Source organism: Carcharodon carcharias, chromosome 2 (genome assembly GCF_017639515.1).
Source record: "Carcharodon carcharias isolate sCarCar2 chromosome 2, sCarCar2.pri, whole genome shotgun sequence".
Lineage (NCBI taxonomy): Eukaryota > Metazoa > Chordata > Chondrichthyes > Lamniformes > Lamnidae > Carcharodon > Carcharodon carcharias.
In genome coordinates, this window is record NC_054468.1 from 142,248,492 (window position 1) to 142,267,819 (window position 19,328).

Sequence of the window (19,328 nt, forward strand, 5' to 3'; positions counted from 1 at the left end):
TTGCAACACGTGCAAATAAAAAAAATTAGAAGCACAAATCAAAATAACAGAACCTGTTCACACCACACTGTATATTATTGATGTCAGCAGATTACCGTCATTTTTTCAAGAGTATTGCAATATAGCGTGGAAAAGTACTCCAGTAATTTGTCGCTAATCACATTCCCCACAGCTCAATGCACGTACTGATTATGCCACATTTTGGCAAACACACGTGCATGCAGACTTAAGACAAAAACTTCACAACAAATTAGCCTAATTTTCCAATGCTCCAACTTACACAATTAGATTTGTGTTACAGATAAAGCTCTGGTTGTTGATTTAAAAGCTGAGGCTTACTGCTGGCACCTGCATCTCTAAACAATACCATGGAGTAGCTTAATCCTAACGTATCAATGTAGACATATATCACTGGAGGTATTTTAACTTTGGTTTAACATCTCATCCCAGGCAGTGCAGCATCTGATAGTGCAGCACTCCATTTGTATTGGGGTGGGGTGTCAGCCTTGATTTTTCTGAAACAAAAACAAAATTACCTGGAAAAACTCAGCAGGTCTGGCAGCATCGGCGCTCAGGTCCTGGAGTGGAACATGAATCCATAACCGCTTGAGCCAAGGGAGCAAGCACTGAGAGTGAGAGAGAACCATGGCTGAAACAACATTGCAATCTTCATAATGACAACAACCTTTTATTGCATAAATGACAGTGCATTACATGATTAAAATGTCCCAATTAGGATTTATTGTAACAATACAATGAAAGCACAATAGTCTTCTATGTCTTTAGACTTATGTGTGCAGAAGCAAAATACTGGGGATTTTCAACACATCCTCACATCCTACTTTCTAAGTCCATTCCATTTTCCTAGTTTCTCAGTCTCCATCACATCTTTTCTGACGATGCAACCTTCCATACCAACGCTTCTGACAGACCTTCCTTCTTCCTCAACCAAGAACTCCCCCACCCCAAAAGGTGATCAAGAAGGCTCTCGACCATGTTCTTCCCATTTCCTGCAATTCTGTTCTCAACCCTGCCCCTCCTTCCCAGAATGATAGGGTTTCCTTTGTCCTCACCGTCCATCCAACTAGCCTCCATATTTAATAGATTATCTTCTGCCACCTCATGTAATGCCACCACGAAACACATATTCCTCTCCTCTTTCAGCATCCCAAAGGGATCGTTTCCTCCACAACACTCTGGTCCACTCCTCAATCACCCCAACACCACCTCCCCTTCTCACGCCACCTTTCCATGAAAGCAAAGATACAACACCTGCCCTTGCTCTCATGCTGACTTCTTGGTCCTTGGCCTACTGCAGTTTTCCAACGAAGCACGCTGAACAGCACCTCTCATCTATTCATTAGGCACTTTACAGTCTTCCAGACTCAACACTGAGCTCAACAATTTCAGGACATAAACTCTGCCCCATTTAGTTTCCTTTCTCTTTGCAGGTTTTGCTCTCATTTTTGCTTTTAGACAGCACTATGCATAATTCTGCCATTCACACATCCTCCAGGCATTTTTTTCTTTACTTGCCCCATTACCACTCCCTTTGGCCTTGCACATCTCGTCATTTAATCTTTTCTGTCTTCCACCCGATCACAGGCTTTCCCCTTTTTTCCTGCACCTCCCCATCCCTTAAAGTGAATTATATTTCTAAATTTTCCCTGTTCTGATGAAAAGATATTGACCTGAAATGGTAACTGTCTCTCTTTCCACAGATACTGCCTCATTGGATTTCCAACGTTTTCTAGATTTAAGTGAATGCTTTTAGGGCTGTGGTAGTTGCTCCCTCAAATTGAAAGGCCCGAATTCATGATGCTCACAACTTCAGCTTCAAAAAGGAGCAGAATCTTACTAATTTCTCTGGATTTGGCAAAGAAAACCTGGATGGCAAGTACTGTGCTATACTATTTAACTGTGCCTCCTGGATATTCAAAGTGGCTCCCCTTCTTGGAAATTGCAACCCTGCTCCCCAGTCCTCTGCAACCAGGTTTCAGCACTTTATTTTTTCTGTTTGAGATTCTCAGTCAGTTCCAATTAGTCAGTTCATTATGACTACACATTTTACGCAGAACTGCACAATATAACAAGGATACCATAGAGAGCAACTTGCATGATAGAAGAGATAAAGGAATAGAATCAAGGAGCAATTGTATAAATTGGGCATATTCTCACTGGAGCTTACAACCTTGAGGTGAGATGGTTGGGCTTTAAGATTCTAAAGGGACTAATCGATATAGACCATGCAAAAATATTTAACTTCCTCAGAATAGTAGAACCAGTGAACATGGCATGTTCTTGAAGGGATGGGGTAAATTCAAAGGTATTCTGAGGAAACAATATTTTGGTTAGAAAGTGGTCAATCTGTGGAACAGGCTCCCAATGGCGGAAACAGTTAGCATTGATTCAAATTATACTGATTTCTTTCAGGAAAAAACATTTTGGGATGCAGTACATATGAGTAATCTGAGAAATGAAGTGGAAAATTCAGCATGCTTGTGAGGAACAGACAACTTTGGAAATTAATACCAGAATGTTCTAGCCCTCACACCGGCAGGAGCTTCCTGTTCCGCTGATGTGAAAAGTGATTTCAACAGCTCACCAGTCTCATCGCGGCGCGGGGGGCGGGGGGCTGGAAAATTCAGGCCATAGTTCCCAAAGCTCACCATCAATGGGGTTTTCCCTTGCATCAACACGAGGAGGCCATTAATTGATGGCTATGATAGCCAACAACTCCATTATCATAGCTTTTCATGAAGGTAGATTATACTCTAGGTGGACTTCAGACTTTTTTTAATCTAGTAATTCTTATCTTCCTGTGTGGAAATATTTTTTAAAAATCCCTAAACTTAAATTAACAAATACTGTCATACAAATACACTCCATATATACTTATGTATAATTTATTGTGACAATTCCATGAAATTCCAGCAATTAAGTAGCCGGCAAAGTTCCAATAGGTTGAAGTTTCCCCAAATTAGCAGCCAGAGGATAACGACATTTTTGCAACATAGAACATTTTCAGTAACATTTGATTTATGCACTTGTGCCGCTGACCACTATGCATCACTTTTATATTTCGCCTCCAGAATTTAACTTCGAGCCATTTCACAAGTCAGTCTGTAGTGCTATCGTGATGGAATGCAAGTTTCAATGCACTGCTACCAAATCCTTCATCTCTGCACCTTAAAAGCAAACAGGAACAGTCATTAGCCTGTTTTCCTAGAACTGGCTTACTAAATAGTAACTCAGGCAGAGGAAACCTCTCTGCATAGCCCGCCTACCATCTTTTCCTACCTTACCCACCATCTCCCCCCACCTTGAAAATTTAGCTAAACATATCCTTCACTTAGGTTTTTCTAAATCTGGAGAATTGCTACAGTGCTACATTCCTACACTTCCCTAACGGAGTTTCTATCCCATTCACACAAATAATGAGACAAACCTCCATCTGCTTGTGACTATAGCTGCACAAGCCCCATTTTCACCAGCAGCTTAATCTCCATTTGTCAAATTTAAAAAATTACATAGCTCTGTAGTGTTACATGGTGTTGGAGGAGGCAAGCGCTGCAACCAACAGCTCAGATCAAAGTTCCACAGTGCTGCCACATCCAGCTGTGAATGGTGGTGGACAATTAAACAACTAACCAGAAGAGGTAGCTTCACAAATATTGCTATCTCAATGATGGGGAAGACCAGCACATCAGTGCAAAAGACAAGGCTGTGCATTTGCAATCATCTTCAGCCAGAATTGCCGAGTAGATGATCCATCTTGGCCTCCTCCTGAGGTCCCCAGCATTACATATGCCAGTCTTCAGCCAATTCAATTCCCTACACGTATTAAGAAACTGCTAAAGGCACTGGAGACGGCAAAGGTTATGGGCCCTGCCAATATTCCAGCAGTAGTCCTGAAGATTTGCACTCTGAAACGAGCCGCACACCTTGCCAAGCTGTTCCAGTAACAGCTACAACACTGGCATCTACCAAGCAATGTGGAAAATTGCCAGGTCTATCCTGTCCATAAAATGTAGGACAAATCCAACACAGCCAATTACTGCCCCATCAGTCTACTCTCAAAATAATGGAAGGGGTCATTGACTGTGCTATCAACCGGCACTTAGTCAGCAATAACCTGCTCACAGACGCTCAGTTTGGGTTCTGCCAGGGCCACTCACCTCTTGACCCCCATCACAGCCTTGGTCCAAACATGGACAAAAGAGCTAAACTTATGAGGTAAGGAAAGTGTGACTAGCCTTGACATCAAGGCTGCATTTTACCTAATGTGGCACCAAGGAGCCCTAGCAAAACTGGAGTCAATGGAAATCAGGGGAAAACTCTCTACTGGTTGGAATCATACCTAGCACAAAGGAAAGTGGTTGTGGCTGTTGGAGGTCAATCATCTCAGTACTAGGACATCACTACAGAGGTTCCTCAGGGTAGTGCCCTAGGACCAACCATTTTCAGCTGCTTCATCAATGACCTTCCCTCCATAAGGTCAGAGGTGGGATGTTCACTGACTGTTGCACAACATTCAGCACCCTTTGCAGCTGCTCAGATATTGAAGCAGCCCGTGTGCATATGCAGCAAGACTTGGTCCACATTCAGGCTTGGGCTGATAAGTGGCAAGTAATGTTTGTGCTGCACAAGTAGTGGGAATGAAGACAACCATTTCTCTTTTGACATTCAATGGCATTACCATCGTTGAAATCCCCCACTATCATCATCTTGGGAGTCACCATTGACCAGAAACTGGACCAGCCATACAAACATAATGGCTACAAGTGCAGGTCAGGGGCTGTGAATTCTGCAGTGAGTAACCCATTTCTTGACACCCCAAAACCTGTCCATCATCTATAAGGCACAAGTCAGCAGTGTGATGGAATACTCTCCACTTGCCTAGAGGAGAGTAACTCCAACAACACAAGAAACTAAATATCATCCAGAACAAAGCAGCCTGCTTGATCGGCACACCGTTCACCACCTTAAACATTCACAGCAATGTATACCATCTACAAGATGCACTGCAGGAACTCGCCAAGGTTTCAACAGCACCTTCCAAACCCACCATCGCTACCACCTGGAAGGACAAGGGCAGATGCATGGGAATACCACCACCTGCAAGTTCTCCTCCAAGTCACACCTCATCCTGACTTGGAACTACATCATAGTTGTTTCACTGTCGCTGGGACAAAATCCTGGAACTCCCTCTGAACTGGACTGAGAGAGTACCTACACCACATGGACTGTAGCAGTTCAAGGTGGCTGTTCACCACCAACTACTCAAAGGCAATTAGTGATGTGCAACAAATGCTGGCCTAGTCAGCAACACTCAAATCCAGTGATAGAATAAAAAAGACAAACGGATCAAGCATACAATCAGCTTGCAAGCCTACCTCACTGCTGCACTAGTTGATAAAAGTGCAAAAGCTTCAATTCACTCATCCTGCAACATTTCCTTATTCTTTGATCAAAATGGACAGTCTTCCCCCTCATCTCCTTAGAAGCAGAAGCACTGTGTTTAGATTCATAGTAGAAGGAGTAACACTCCATAATACAGCAGACAGATTAGTTTCCTCATAGGAGTATTAACTGAAATTTGTAGCCACTTGGTGAAAAATGACAATTTACAGGTTTTTGCGATGTTTTGATTAAGGTGAATTGAACAATGTTTTATGAAGTTATGTGCATTGGGAGTTGCAAGCACACAGTTTTAATATTGTGCCTAACACCAGTTATCATGAAATGACATGTAATTCAATTCTGGAAACAAAAGCAAAGTACTGCAGATGCTGGAAATCTGAACAGAAAGTACTGAAAATACTCAGCAAGTCAAGTAGCATCTGTGGAAGTTCTGAAGTAGATCATATTCAACTCAAAACGTTAACTCTTCTTCATAGCTTCCACTGATGATGCCAGACTTGCTGACTATTTCCAGTTTTGGTTTTATTTCAATTCTGGAAATACCCACTTTTAGTAAGTACAAATTTCCTAAATATTGCTGAAGAGAAACATGATGCCCAAGTTTTTTTGTCTTGCAGGGATGCCAAAATTTCAAATGCTAACAATTTATACCACAGGAGAAAAGGGATGCTGATTGGTTGACTCCGATTAGCCAAGACATTGTCATGTAGAAAGTAACAGGAACTACAGGCTCCCCATGCTTCCAGGTAATTCAAAAAAAGGAGCAGGATTTGAACATACTCCTTTTGTTTCAGAGAACGGGTCCCTCATATGAATGTGTGTCACTTCTAGAAAGCGTAAAAAAGCCAGTTAACCGACTGCTTATCTTAAATTGTGTTATTGTAGATACTAGCGCACTCAGGATTGTTCAGCAAATGCTGCCCAATCACAAAATCACATTGTGTGTTTTGCAACTAGAAGCTGGTTGAGTATGATTGGTACTCGGACTTTTACAAACAGCCTGGAGGAACATGTTCAATTCGATCAGCTAATCGCTGGGACATATGGCCTATGTATCTGACACCACATCGGCACTGAAATTCATACATGTTGCTCAACTGTGTGGTAGGCACCTATTTCAGCTAACGGTGATTGTGGTGGGAGAGCGAATGCTCCACTTACACAGTGCAAGGTCAACAAAACTGAAGCCGTGGACCATGCAACTTGACCTTGGGTCCATGAGTGGGCTGATTTATTCACGCAGTGGTTCTCAAACTGGGGCCTGTGATTCAGAGCTGCAGGTAGACAACTGCCCAAGGAGCCACACGGTTAACACTAATTGACTAAGCGGCTAGCCAGAGGCTTGCTCCTGCTCAAGTGCTTGCCCCATGCTCTGTTTCCACCCACCACCCCCCTCACCATGCTGTTTTGATCTCAGCACACTTCCACCACCAACTGACAACAGTTTACTTCCCAATACTGCTACTATCTCATGGCAGACAGAACAGTATTCTGAGAAAAGGGGAATTTATGCATATCTGTACCTGGATATCTAAGTAAATATGCTTCTTAAAAGCATCATTAAAATAATCTTCCAATGAGGCTCAATCCAACTGTCAATCTGTATTGGTTTGTTTTTGAAAAAAATAGGAATTCATGATTTCATCAAATCACTTCATTTCAAATTGGGAAGCAAGTTCTTAAATAATGAGGTTGGCATGTCTCTCCAGATTATCTCAAGGCAAGAAAAACAGTAGAAAGTCACATACTCTCTCCATATCCTCCTGTCCTGCTTGGAGATGCCCCTACCCAGAAATCTGCTGTCACAGTATATCATGCTTGTTGTCTTGCGTCATCCTCACACATCCACAGTAGCTCATCCATCATCCAACCACACCTAAGTTAAACCCTCTTTCTGCTGCCCTCCGTATACCTTTTCAAAAAAGGTTAGCTGCAATTTGTTGTTTAAGTACATCACTTCACTATTATATTTATATATAGTTAAGTCAAAAAAACCTTGGGATGATATTTTCTACTAGCTCTGTTGTTACTTGACCAAAGTGAGTTCTCAAATACAGAGCACCCTAACACTTGTGCTTGCTTTAAGTACAAAAATCAGCAACTATATTCATATTCTCTTAAGCTGTTACACATTTTTGTCGCTGTCTACATGAGTGAATATAAATACGCACGCATAAACACAATGCTACGCATGTGCATGCTCAACTGGCATACAATCTTAACTACTGTATAAATTTACATTAGCTGTTGTTTGCCCTGATATTGAAGGTTTTAGCAGTCTTGTTATATGCCATGTCCTATTCGCTTGCTAGGAACAAGTACACAACTTGCTCAGACACTCTTCAACCAGCAACTGGGAAAAAACAATCTAGATTCAGAATTTCACAGCACAGAAGCCAATTTGGCCTTTTGGACAAGTGCTGGCTCCCTGAGCCCTTATTTCAAGCTTCTTTGGCACTTGGGGATATACTTTTACTATATGTGCAGATTATATGGAACACTTAGCAATACACAGCAGGGAAATTGGAACAAAAGTCAGACATTAAATGATTGACTATAAGGATGTTGGTGCTATAATACAAATCAAGAAAATCGATAGCTAGGTGGCAGCTGTTGCCCCAGTTTCAATGTCACACTTATATTTGAAGCAGCCCCACCCTTCGAGCTTCAGTAAAAAATCATGTCTTAAAAAGTTACACAGAATTAAGGGCTTCATGGGCCCAACGCATTTCTTTAAAATAGGTGAAATTCCCAATTTAAAGTGAACTGTGCACTGCCTTATGCTGTTTTGAGTCCAGTAGTTCCACCAGCAGTGCTGCTCAGAATTGAAAAGGAAACATCAGCTACATAAAGTACATATTACAATGACATCTCTATCACATATGTTTGTATTTAATTCCCTAGAACCTAACAATAGATGTGACTGGGAACCAAACATTTCTATGGCAGTTTCTTGTAAGGAGCAAGCTCATGAAACCAAAAGAGCTTCCTCATCCCATGCCCTTCGTAAATTACAAGTCTGTGGTGCACTTAAGCAGAAGAAAATGCTTTAACACTTTATAAAAAACATATTTAAATAGCATCTTTAACAAAAATATCCCAAGGCACAGACATCAGGAGACTGAGGTTATAAACATCCAGAAGTCTTCTCCAGCTGGACATTCCAGCACATACATTCTGTTCCTATGACTCAAATGCCCCCATTCCCCAACCTCTTTCGCCTTTAAGATTGATATTTCAGCAGATCCTTTACCAAACCACTTTCCCTTGATGCCTCTCGCCCTGTATTCAAAAACCTTGTCAAAAAGATTTGCTCTAGATGAGACATTGTACTGCATTCTTGTGCAACAACACACATGCAGAATTAAAAGGTAAACTGATGAGTCAGTATGGCCAGTCTGAAAATTCAAGCTCTATAATCATCCGGATCAATGGTGAAGTGCTATCACATCTATCTATATTTATTAACTAGTACATAAACAATGCACAACAGAAGCCCAACAATAACAGCAGCTTAAGAGTTAAAAATTTTGCTAACACAAACACATTTATACTAATTTTTCTTGGGGGTTCTACACATTTGGAATAGATTTTTTGAGCTAATTGATTCAACTCTAGTTTGCTCTAAGTACTGAAAACAATAGGGTTAGTACAACATTCCTAATATTTAATTCTACAATAACCTACCAAATTAAAGATGTTTTTATACATAAATGAAAAGTACATTTTCCATCTTGCCAGAACTTTTATTTCAACATGGGGAGACAGAACTGCAGCTGCACACTTTCCTGATTGTCTGAATTTTGACATCCACTTTCCAAACACGCAATGCATGGGCAAGTAGGCACGGTCCAGCCCATTATACCAGAACCAGTGACTTGAAAAAGCAATCCCAATGTAATTTAAAAAATTAAACAATAAACTGCAAAAATAACAGAACACTCAAATGGAGATACAAACATGACCTTTAAGACTAGCAACATTTATGACATACCACTCTGGAAGGTTAATTATAAACTGATTACCAGTACAGTGCAACAGCTCAAGTTTTTAAATTGGGGTTCCCAAGATAAGCAAGTGTCTTTTCCTGTATTTGTTAGCATGTTGTTTTTGTTGTTGTGCATTAATGAAATAATATGTCAAAAGCAATTCTCCTTTTGGTAACTGTTGCAGTTTTTTTTAAGACTGAACAGGACAGTTCATGAGTCTATTTACAAGAAATCCCTACATATAAATGTTAGAAAACGACTGCAGTGTTCCAGGATTATACAAGGGTTCCTAGAGAAAATGCTGGTTAGTGTTGCCCTGGTCTAATAATCATACAACTTCCATTTTCAACTAAATCCATTTGAAACAAAAGTCCATTTGTGGTCCAATATATTAAATGCATTAAAATGTTCAAGGCATGGGCTTTTAAAAATTATGAACAGGCAGTGTCCAAGTTGTAATTAAAATTCATGCTTAATCGAGATCTTACTCGAAAATATTTCCAAATGTTTGTTCCTCCCATTTCATTTTTTATACCGAAGCAGCAGTCGTGAGGTGAAGGAAATATTTCAGATTTTTTTTAATTGCAAAAAAAATGGTCAGACCGACCAACTGCGCTTTTGACTTGTACCGGTTCATTTGGAATTCGGCTCAAGTAACTCAAAAAAAATCATGTCTGGACACTTGGGAGTGTGAATCTCGAACCCATGTTGATGTTAACTAATGAGAGGGTGTGGATGGGCAAAAAAAACAACCAGGCGAGCCCGCCCGGAGGTGTTCAAACTACAGACAAATAGGTCAAACTCATTGTTTTAGGTGCTCCTAAAAAAAAAAGCCACAAAAAAAAATCACAATTGTAAGTTACAGGAAGATGCCTCCCGTTCCGTCCTGGAGAGGTGCAGCCTCTCGTGATGCCCTTAACCCAAAACTGGGTAGTAACCCCGAGTTTCCAACATAATGGTCCGGGACTACTGGCACGCCCTTTAATTCGTTATATGGACAAAATTCAGGATATCTTTCCAAATTAATAATTATCCCAAAGGTAAATTAAAGATAGGACACGGCGGATCGGAACACTCGTTCAGCATTTTACCTCTTCTGACCACCCCCCCCCCCCCACCCCCCGCCTCTCTCAAAAACCAACCCCCAACCTGCTGCCGAGCCGACAAGCTGGAGCTCCGGCTGGGCTGCCCTTTGTTGTGGAAAGGGCGGAGAGCGAAAGCGCTTCACAAGACATCGAAGTCCCTGCCTCCCCGATCTCCGTTCCCGAGCCCAACTGGGCGGTTCGGGTCGCCAAAATCCTGGCCCCACCTGGGGTGAGGGTGGGGGTGGCCGCGGCCTGTACCGGCGCTTCAAAGCCCCGGCACTCACCTCGGTTGGTTGGCTGATTTCGAACAGGTCCAGCCGGTTGGCATTCCAGTGGTTAATGATCTCCGCCAGTTTCCTGCGCTCCTCTTCGCGGCTCGACATCCTGCGGGGAGACCCGGTGCGAACTAAGCGCCACAACGAAAACAAGTATATAACAAATGTATCGAAAGGGTCAGGTGAATTTCCGTGAAGGAAAGGTGAATAAGAGGAGAGGAATGAGGAACCGCTTCAGGAAAACCGTCGCCAGATTCCGGCTGCGTTTTCGCGGCCGCGCGCTCCTGCCTCAGTCGCGAGCACTGCCCCCCACATCCCCCGCGCTGACGTTCCCTCCCACACTCCGCCCTCTTTTTCGCCACCCGCGATGACGTTCCATCCCACGCTCCGCCCTGTGACTCTCTTGCCAGCAGCGATGACGTACCCTCCCTCTCTCTATCTCTCTCTCGCGACCCTTCCCTCTCCCACCCCCGTCTCGAGAGGTACAACTCACCCGCCCCCTGCCGCATGCGCATTAGGAGCCGGGGCACATTCCACGTGAGGGAGTAGGTGGGGTGGGAATGATTCAACGGAGGTGGATTAAGTAAAAGTTGGGAATAATTTGTGGTTTCCATGATTTTAATAACAGCTTGTTTCTGATATCAAATGCTGAGTCACACTTGCGCCAACTCAATTTGCTTTTAAAATCTATTTATATACCTTTAAGTCTGAAACATGTTTCGAGTAGGTGAAGGAGTTTAGGGACAGAGCAGCGGAATGAGCCCCAAGGATCAAGGTAAAATCATCTATAATAAAAACAGAAAATGCTGGACATACTCAATTGATCTGGCAGCATCTGTTTAGGAAGAAACAGTTAATATTTCCTGTTTTTCTCTCCACAGATGCTACCAGTTCTACTGAGTATTTCCAGCATTTTCTATTTTTTTATTTCAGATTTCCTTCATCCACAAAAAATCTATCAGCAGCTCCAGCGGGGTGAGTATAACACTAAGTAAATTAAATAAAGAGTACAGAGCAGGACAGGGACATTAATTAAAATTAATAGTTTAAACAAAGTGCTAGCTATATTGAGGGAATTTAGATTTTTAGATCATGGTTAGGTAGCTGAGTCCTGTTTGCAATTCTTGCACCATGTGGGAACTTTAAAGCACTTCATGTGTCTTAGGGACCACGTATGTAGGAAGTTTTTCCAGATGCTTGAACTCCAGTTCGGGATTTCCTAGTTTCAGGGCAGCTAGAGTAAACAAGGTTACAAAGCTGACGTTATGTCAGGTTGAGTTCTTCGAATGAACTCGTTTAAGGGAACTACTATTCTTTTTGCAGCAAATTTTATATGGTGTAACTGTAAAATTACCTTGCTCAATGTTATTGCTCTCACCATTAAAACCTGCAAACTATTTGTTGATGTAGGGTCATCGACCTGAATCGCTAACTCTGTTTCTCTCTTCCCAGATGCTGAGTACTTCCAGCATTTTCTGTTTTTAATTCCGTTTTCCAGTTTGAGATATTTTCCTTTTGTGTTAACATCTTTGTTCTTTTTCGGCTTACTACCACTGACGGGTTCATACCTGCAAGTGTAACTTAGTATCATAGAATTTTTATTTTTTTGGTTTGGATTTTTGCCTTGCTATGATATATGTTACGTGTAAAAATACAACTCAGGCGAAGGACTTCATCTGAAACATCACTTTAAGATATCATTGATCTGCATTTTTAAAAAATTAATTTTGCGTTTCCAACAGTCAGCCTGCATGTTTAATCATGCATATGTTTAAGTAAGTTTGGCATGCTAGTGTTGCTGATCGTGAAGGGACTTATCATACTTGCTCATTTTTGGAATCACTATTATTTGCCAAGGATGAAAAATGACAGACACATAATTAAAATAGTGATGTTTCTCTAAAAAGCTGGGCTAGACATTATGTTCAGAAATGGTAATGTGATCTGACCTTTCAAAATAATTGCTGTGAATGTAGATTGGACTTTAAAAATATTTGCAGTTTATACAATGAACTTATGTTTTATAGAATCATGCTTATGCAAGAGAAATGGTAATGGCTTGATATTAAATGTATGCATGGCACATGTGGATGTCTGTTATGCATAATAACTATCAATGGATATTACTGGTTTACTTTCCACGGTCGCTGATTTATATTTTTCATGGAAAATGTTGAATCCCTTTTCATAAAAAATTAGTTTGGTTTATTCTGTTACCATAAAGCAGTGTTACACAAGCATCTCTATTTGAAAATTCAGAAGTTGAGCTGTGATCAATGCAAGACGATGGGGAATAGCATAGTGGCTATGTGGCAAAACTAGTACTTCTAGGGGCCTGAAATAATGATCAGACGACATGAATTCAAATCCCACTAAAACAGCTGGGAAACTTAAATTCAGTATATTAACTTAACCTGGAATAAGTTATTATGAGTAATTGTGACCACCTAACCATTGGGCCTCTATAAAAATCCATCTGCTTCACTAATGTCCTTTAGGGAAGGAAATCTGCTGTGCTTATCAGGCCTGGCCAATCATATGAATATTGTTTTAACAATTCCCTAAAACAATATCTGGAGCAATCAATTAGGGATAAAGCTACCTTAGATCTAATATTGCATAATGAGGCAAGCTTAATTAGTGTTCGCATCGCAAAGATTTTCTGGAAAAAGTGGTCATAATACAACTGAATTCCATATTAATTTTGAAAACAACATACTCTAGTCGCAAACAAAAATCCTAGGCAGAGCCAACTACATAGGTATGAGAGGAAAGTTGGCTAAGGTTGATCAGGTAAATAAACTAATTGGTATGGTGTAAATGAACAGTGAGAAACATGCAAAGAAAGAACTCCAAAGTGTTTAACAAAAATCCATTCCATTAAAAAACAAAACAAAAATTCTGCAAGAAAGATCTATCTTTGGCTTATGAGAGAAGTTAAGGATACAATTAGACTAAAAGAAGAGGCATATAATGTTGCAAAGTGTAGTAGTAAGCCTAAGGATTGGGAGTGTTTTTGAAAAAACAAAGGATGACCTAGAAGTTAATTTTAAAAAAAGAGAGAAATAAAATGAGATTAAACCAGCCTGGAATAAAAAACAAATTGTAAGAACTCTTACAAGTGTATAAAAAGGAAGAGAGTTACTAAAGTAAACATTGATCTCTTAGAGGCAGAGACAAGAGAAAATTATGGGGACTTGAAGAATTGGCAGGCAGAGACTTTGAACATTATGTCTGCACAGCAGCAGTGATCTGCCTAAGGGCAGATTTTTAGCTTATTTCTCCACATCTTGTGCTTTCCTCTTAAGTTGTTCACAGGATCCTCCCATTTTCAAATTTAATGATGTGACTAGGGAGAAGAAGTGATTTCCTTTTGCCTTCCTCGTGCTTTAAAGAAGCATAAGTCCCCTTCTTGAAGATGATCCACCTGTATGCAACCACTGTCCCTTGAGGTTCTAGCTCTTGTGTTATCATCACTGAAAATTTGCTGGTTTTGCCGTTGGCCATGGCTTAATTGTAACTCTGAGCATGGGACCCTTACCTAAGCATGGGGGGACTCTCAAAAGAGCAGGCCAGAAGCACACCCTCATGTTACAAATGACTGCGCTCCCCTTTGTCATCCCAGTAGAAGACACACATTACATACCAGAAATTGAGGGTAACCAAGGGGCTAATAAGAATGAGAAACTTAAGATACTTTTTCTTTGCTGATAATTATTAGAGAAACTTAAGAGATTAAAAGTCAACAATCCCCAGAACCTGATGGTCTACACTCAAGGCAACTGCAGAGATAGTGCAGTAGTTATGATTTTCCAAAATTCCCTAAAGTCTAGAACAGTCCCAGTAGATTGGAAGTCAGCAAACTTAACTCTGCTATTCAAGGAAGGAAGAAGAGAGAAAACAGGGAACTACAGACCAGTTATTTTGATAATAGTTACCAGGAAAATGCTGGAATCTAATATTAAGAAGGTCTTAACAATGCATTTGGAAAATCATATGATCAAATTCAACGTGATTTTATGAAATCATGTTTGAAAAATTTATTAGAGGTTTTTTGTAACTGGGAGGGTAGATAAAGGGGAGCCATAGATATAGTACACTTGGATTTCCAACAGTAATTTGGTATGATGCTCACAAAAGGTTAATATGCAATGTAAGATGCTCATGGAGTTGTAAATTTTTTTATTCATGTGGCATTGCTAGCTAGGCGATCACTAATTTGATCACTAATTGCCCTTGTTCAGAGGGCATTTTAAGAGTCAACCACATTGCTATGTGTCTGGAGTCACATATAGGCCAGACCAGGTAAAGACAGTAAATTTCCTTCCCTAAAAGGACACTAGTGAACCAGATGGGTTTTTAGGACAAGGTTGGCTCCTCAGGGACAAAGGCTACCCACAGAGGATGTGGCTGATGACGCCTGTGCAGTGGCCTCGGACTGCAGCAGAACAACTGTATAAAGAGGCTCATGTGGCAACCTGCGGTTTGGTGGAGCAAACAATAGGCATTTTGAAATGAGGTTCCGGTGCCTCGACAGGTCTGGTGGAGCACTGCAATACAGTCACCCGAGGGTGTTGTGCACCATCGTCGCTTGCTGCGCGCTTCACAACCTGGCACTGTAACCGGGAAGACCTGGCTGAGGAGGTGATGGAAGAACTGAATGTATCCTCCAATAAGGAGAACATCGAAGGGGATGTGATGATGAGGTCCTTGAAAGTGAGGATGCTGGTGATGAGGCCATCTACTGGCCAGATGAGACAGGCGTGCTTGGGAGGCCTTCATAGCCGCAAGATTTGTGGAGGATGGCGTCTGTGGATGTTTGACTCCTTTGTGGCTAACAGCAGTGCATATTCCCTCAATGCTCAGGCTCATGTCATGGAGACGCAGTGGAGGCCCTAAATTTGCTAGATTCCAGGAGGATGATGATGACATGCCGTGAAGACACTCCATAGATCTTCACATAGCCAGTCAGGAGTCAGGCATTCACAGAAGCTGTGGGCAGCTTGCTTGCACTCTGTGATCACAGTCATATGGAGATGCAGCCATGAAACTTTAAATGCACCTGATCCTTTGTCAGCCTTCTGCATCTGACCCCTTCAGGACCACACCGTCACCAGACATGGATGCTGAAGTGATGGGGGGGCCAGCCCCACCTCAAAGGTGCTGAGAGAATGACAGAACTCTGACGATTGCCCATGACATTCTGGCCGCAATAACAAGCACCATCAAGGTGTAGGCATCACTGATGTGTCCAGTGAGTGTGAAGCCAGGCCATCACTTTGGTCTGTAGGTTACACACTGCACAGAGAAGAGGCCCTGGATTGAGAGACCTGCCTTTATCTTGTGCAGGAACCAAGGTTCCACATCTGAGTGACACAAATACTGCTCATCGTAACAAGGAGCCAAAGGCAAGGAGGCAATCTTGGAAGTTCTTTTACAATCCTGGACACTAAATATAAGTGATTAACACCCATGCCCAGGCTATACAGCTACATCTTCTTAACATTCCTAACCCTGTCGCTACGTCTTGGTACTCCCCTGATATCCACAACGGACGTAGAGGCAGCCTGCTGACTGCTACACCGTGTCTCTGATGACCTTCACTGGCAACTCTGGAGAATTGAGACCTGGAGGGCCCTGGCCTGCTTTTGGGGTCCTGCTGTGTGGCAGTGGCACCCCCCTCTGCCTGTGGAGCTGAAGCTGCTGGGGTCACAGAAAAAAGGGATTCAGATGGGCCAGACATTCCTGGAGTCATCTGGGTGAATGGCCCCAGGGGGTGCACCTGCTGATCCTCCTCCATGTGGGGGGGTGCCCAGGGGCCCCTGGCTGATTTCTCGAGCGAAGGGGAAGCTGGAGTGAGATCGAGCTGGCCTGCAAATCTCTTGAGTTGAAACTGTTAGAGGCCAATTGTGGCATCGACAATGGAGTTCAGCCTGCTCAGCAGTCCAGGACTGATGTCCTGGATCAAGGTCTCCATGGTGGCTGCCTCCTACCAGTGTTGACCTCAGTGCATTGGAATTCCGGTGCTATCACCTCAGACTGCAGACAGACAGGCTTCTCCACCGTAGCCAGCAATCTGAGGAGTGCAGTGGACATCCCTTCCTGATGTTTCTGAGCTTGCTTTTGTAGCTCCAGCAACTGAGGTGTGACCGAGTCCAGAAGCTCCTTATCTGATGGACTTGGCAGATTTCTGGCCTTGCAGTCCTCAGAGTGCCAGACACCCGGGAAGTCCCTCCTGCCACCTGCTTTGGGTGAGACAGTGTAATGTGCTCGCCAGATTGTAGCCCAGAGATTACTCTAGAACTAGTCCCACCGAAGTGTGGGTCTCTGCGCTAGTGGAGGGTGTGGGTGAGCGCTGTGACGGGTCTTCAATTAGGGTGTCATCTGGGCTTGAGTCAAGGGCCTGGCACATGGACCTCCTTGGCTGCTTCCCAGATGTACCTGCAAAGGCAAGGAGAGATGAGTATTGCATGGCACGAGACTGAAGAACAAAGGAACTGACTCTCTATGGTTGTCTGATGGATGTTGCACTGCTGGATCCTCACTTGTTTGAGCAGTGCCGACCTCACTGTCAGCACAGGATCAGTCCAGATCGTCGCTGGCCAGCTTGATGACTCTATTTTCAAAGTCTGTGAGGACCTTGTTGTCAAGTATTTCTCCGCCAATCTATGACCTCTCCCTTTTATTGTGTGCCAGAGAATGTAAGCAGGATGCCTGCCTGGCCAGATGAGAAGGATGCCTGGCATGTGTGGGTGGTGAGTGGTGCCATCGATGGGATGAGGATACAATCCACAGTGTGAGGGAGTGAATGGTGATGTCCCTTGAACCTTAGATCCCTGTGGATGTGTGATGGGTTTGAGTGTGAGAATTAAGAGTGATGAGAAGAAAGACTCACCCGGGCGGAACAGAGGAGATCATTCATCCTTTTTCGGCACTGGGTGCTGTCCTCTTTTGCAGGTCATTGGTGCTGACACCGCTGCCACCGTCTCCCATGCTAGATTGGTGACCCTGCTTACTGGTGTTCATCCAGAGCAGGGGTAGAGGACTTCGCAGCGAGCTTCCACTGCGTCTATTTGGCGCCCAAGGAAGTTGTCACTAAATTTGGGGCAGCATGTTTCTTCCCTTTTAGCAGCCATTTCTTAGCCGCAGCTTCTGACCCGTGAGCTTGCTAGCTCTGTGCAGGGTCACTGCTTAAATATGGCACCCAGATAACTGAAGGCCTGAGGTGACAGCAGGTCGGGCAAATCAGAGTCTGCCCCTTCAGCGATCTGGCGTGTGTTTCCCAGGAATGCATTATTAATGAGACAGGACATGCTGGGAATGGGATGATACAACACAAAACCTCGCCATTGCGGCCAGCAGGTAAAACGTCCTTTTTCCCACCCGCTACAGCACTTTGTGCAAATCTGGGACGATTCAGCACAATATAAAACTAAAAGAAAAAAGCACACAAAGATGCAAAAAATGTCTGATTCTAGCAATGGGAAAGATACAAAGCTTCAATGGATGACAAAGCAAGTAGGAAGAGCTACAAAATGGAACATGGAAAGAAACTTGCAAGGCATGTCAACGTCAACACAAAAGGTTTTACAATTATATTAGGAAAAATAAGGTGGTCAAGTGCAATGTGGGCCTTTTGAAAACTGAAAACAGTATCAAAATAAGGGAAGAGCCAATATGTTAAATAATTACTTTATGTCAGTATGTACATTAGAGAAAGAGGTCAGCATATCAGACATTCCAAGGAAACTAATATTCTATCAGGGGCATGGACTTATCAAAATTGATGCAAGCAAAATTACAGCAATTTTTTAAAAAAAACTCTCGGAGCAATCCCCATGACCAAATGGTTTCCATCTCAGGGTTTTGAAGGAAGTAGGTGAGAACATTGTAGACGTACTAACGAAAATCTTCCAAAATTCTCTCCATTCAGGAACCTTGCCTTTAGATTGAAACATTGTATCTGTCAGTCAGCTATTTAAGAAATGTTACAAAAGAAATTCTAGCAATTATAGGTCATGAGCACTTCTGAAAAGCGACATGCTGTTGAAGCTTTTCATCTTGCACTTGACAAAAAGCTTCAACAGCATGTCTCCCCTTTTCAGCAATACTTGATTCTGTACTACCAAGTGACTAACTATAGGTCAGTTAGCTAAACATCTGTTGTCAGAAATTACTAGAGTCTATGTTTCAGGCAAGGATGACTGAAAATTTTGAAAATTTTCAGCTGATCAGAGAGCCAGCATTGATTTATAAAGGGTAAATCATGACCGATGAATCTTTTTGAAGAGATGATGAAAGTAGTGGACAGGTAAATGTCCATGGATGTTATTTACTAAACTTCAGGAAGGTATTTGATAAAGTCCCTTGTAAGACACTGTTAACTAAAGTTGAAGCTCGTAGAATTGAAGGCAAATTATTCACCTGGTAAGGTAATTGGTTGAGCGGCAGAAGAAAGAGACTAGTGCTAATAGGCTGGTAGTCTAATTGGCAGGGTGTGATTAGTGTTGTCCCGCAAGGACCTGTGTTGGGGCCCCAACTTTTTACTGTATTTA

General features: G+C 42.4%; 1 protein-coding gene across 6 annotated transcripts in view; it reads right to left on the reverse strand.

Moving 5' to 3' along the window:
- Positions 1–11,063, reverse strand: part of afdna (afadin, adherens junction formation factor a) — a 243,077-nt gene extending 232,014 nt beyond the window's left edge. For all 6 annotated transcript variants that reach the window (XM_041212059.1, XM_041212057.1, XM_041212055.1 and 3 more), the window contains exon 1: positions 10,783–11,063. In XM_041212059.1, coding sequence (XP_041067993.1) covers positions 10,783–10,881 — 99 coding nt within the window. In that variant the 5' untranslated portion in view covers positions 10,882–11,063. The remainder of the gene's footprint in view (positions 1–10,782) is intronic.
- Positions 11,064–19,328: the final 8,265 nt, after the last annotated feature.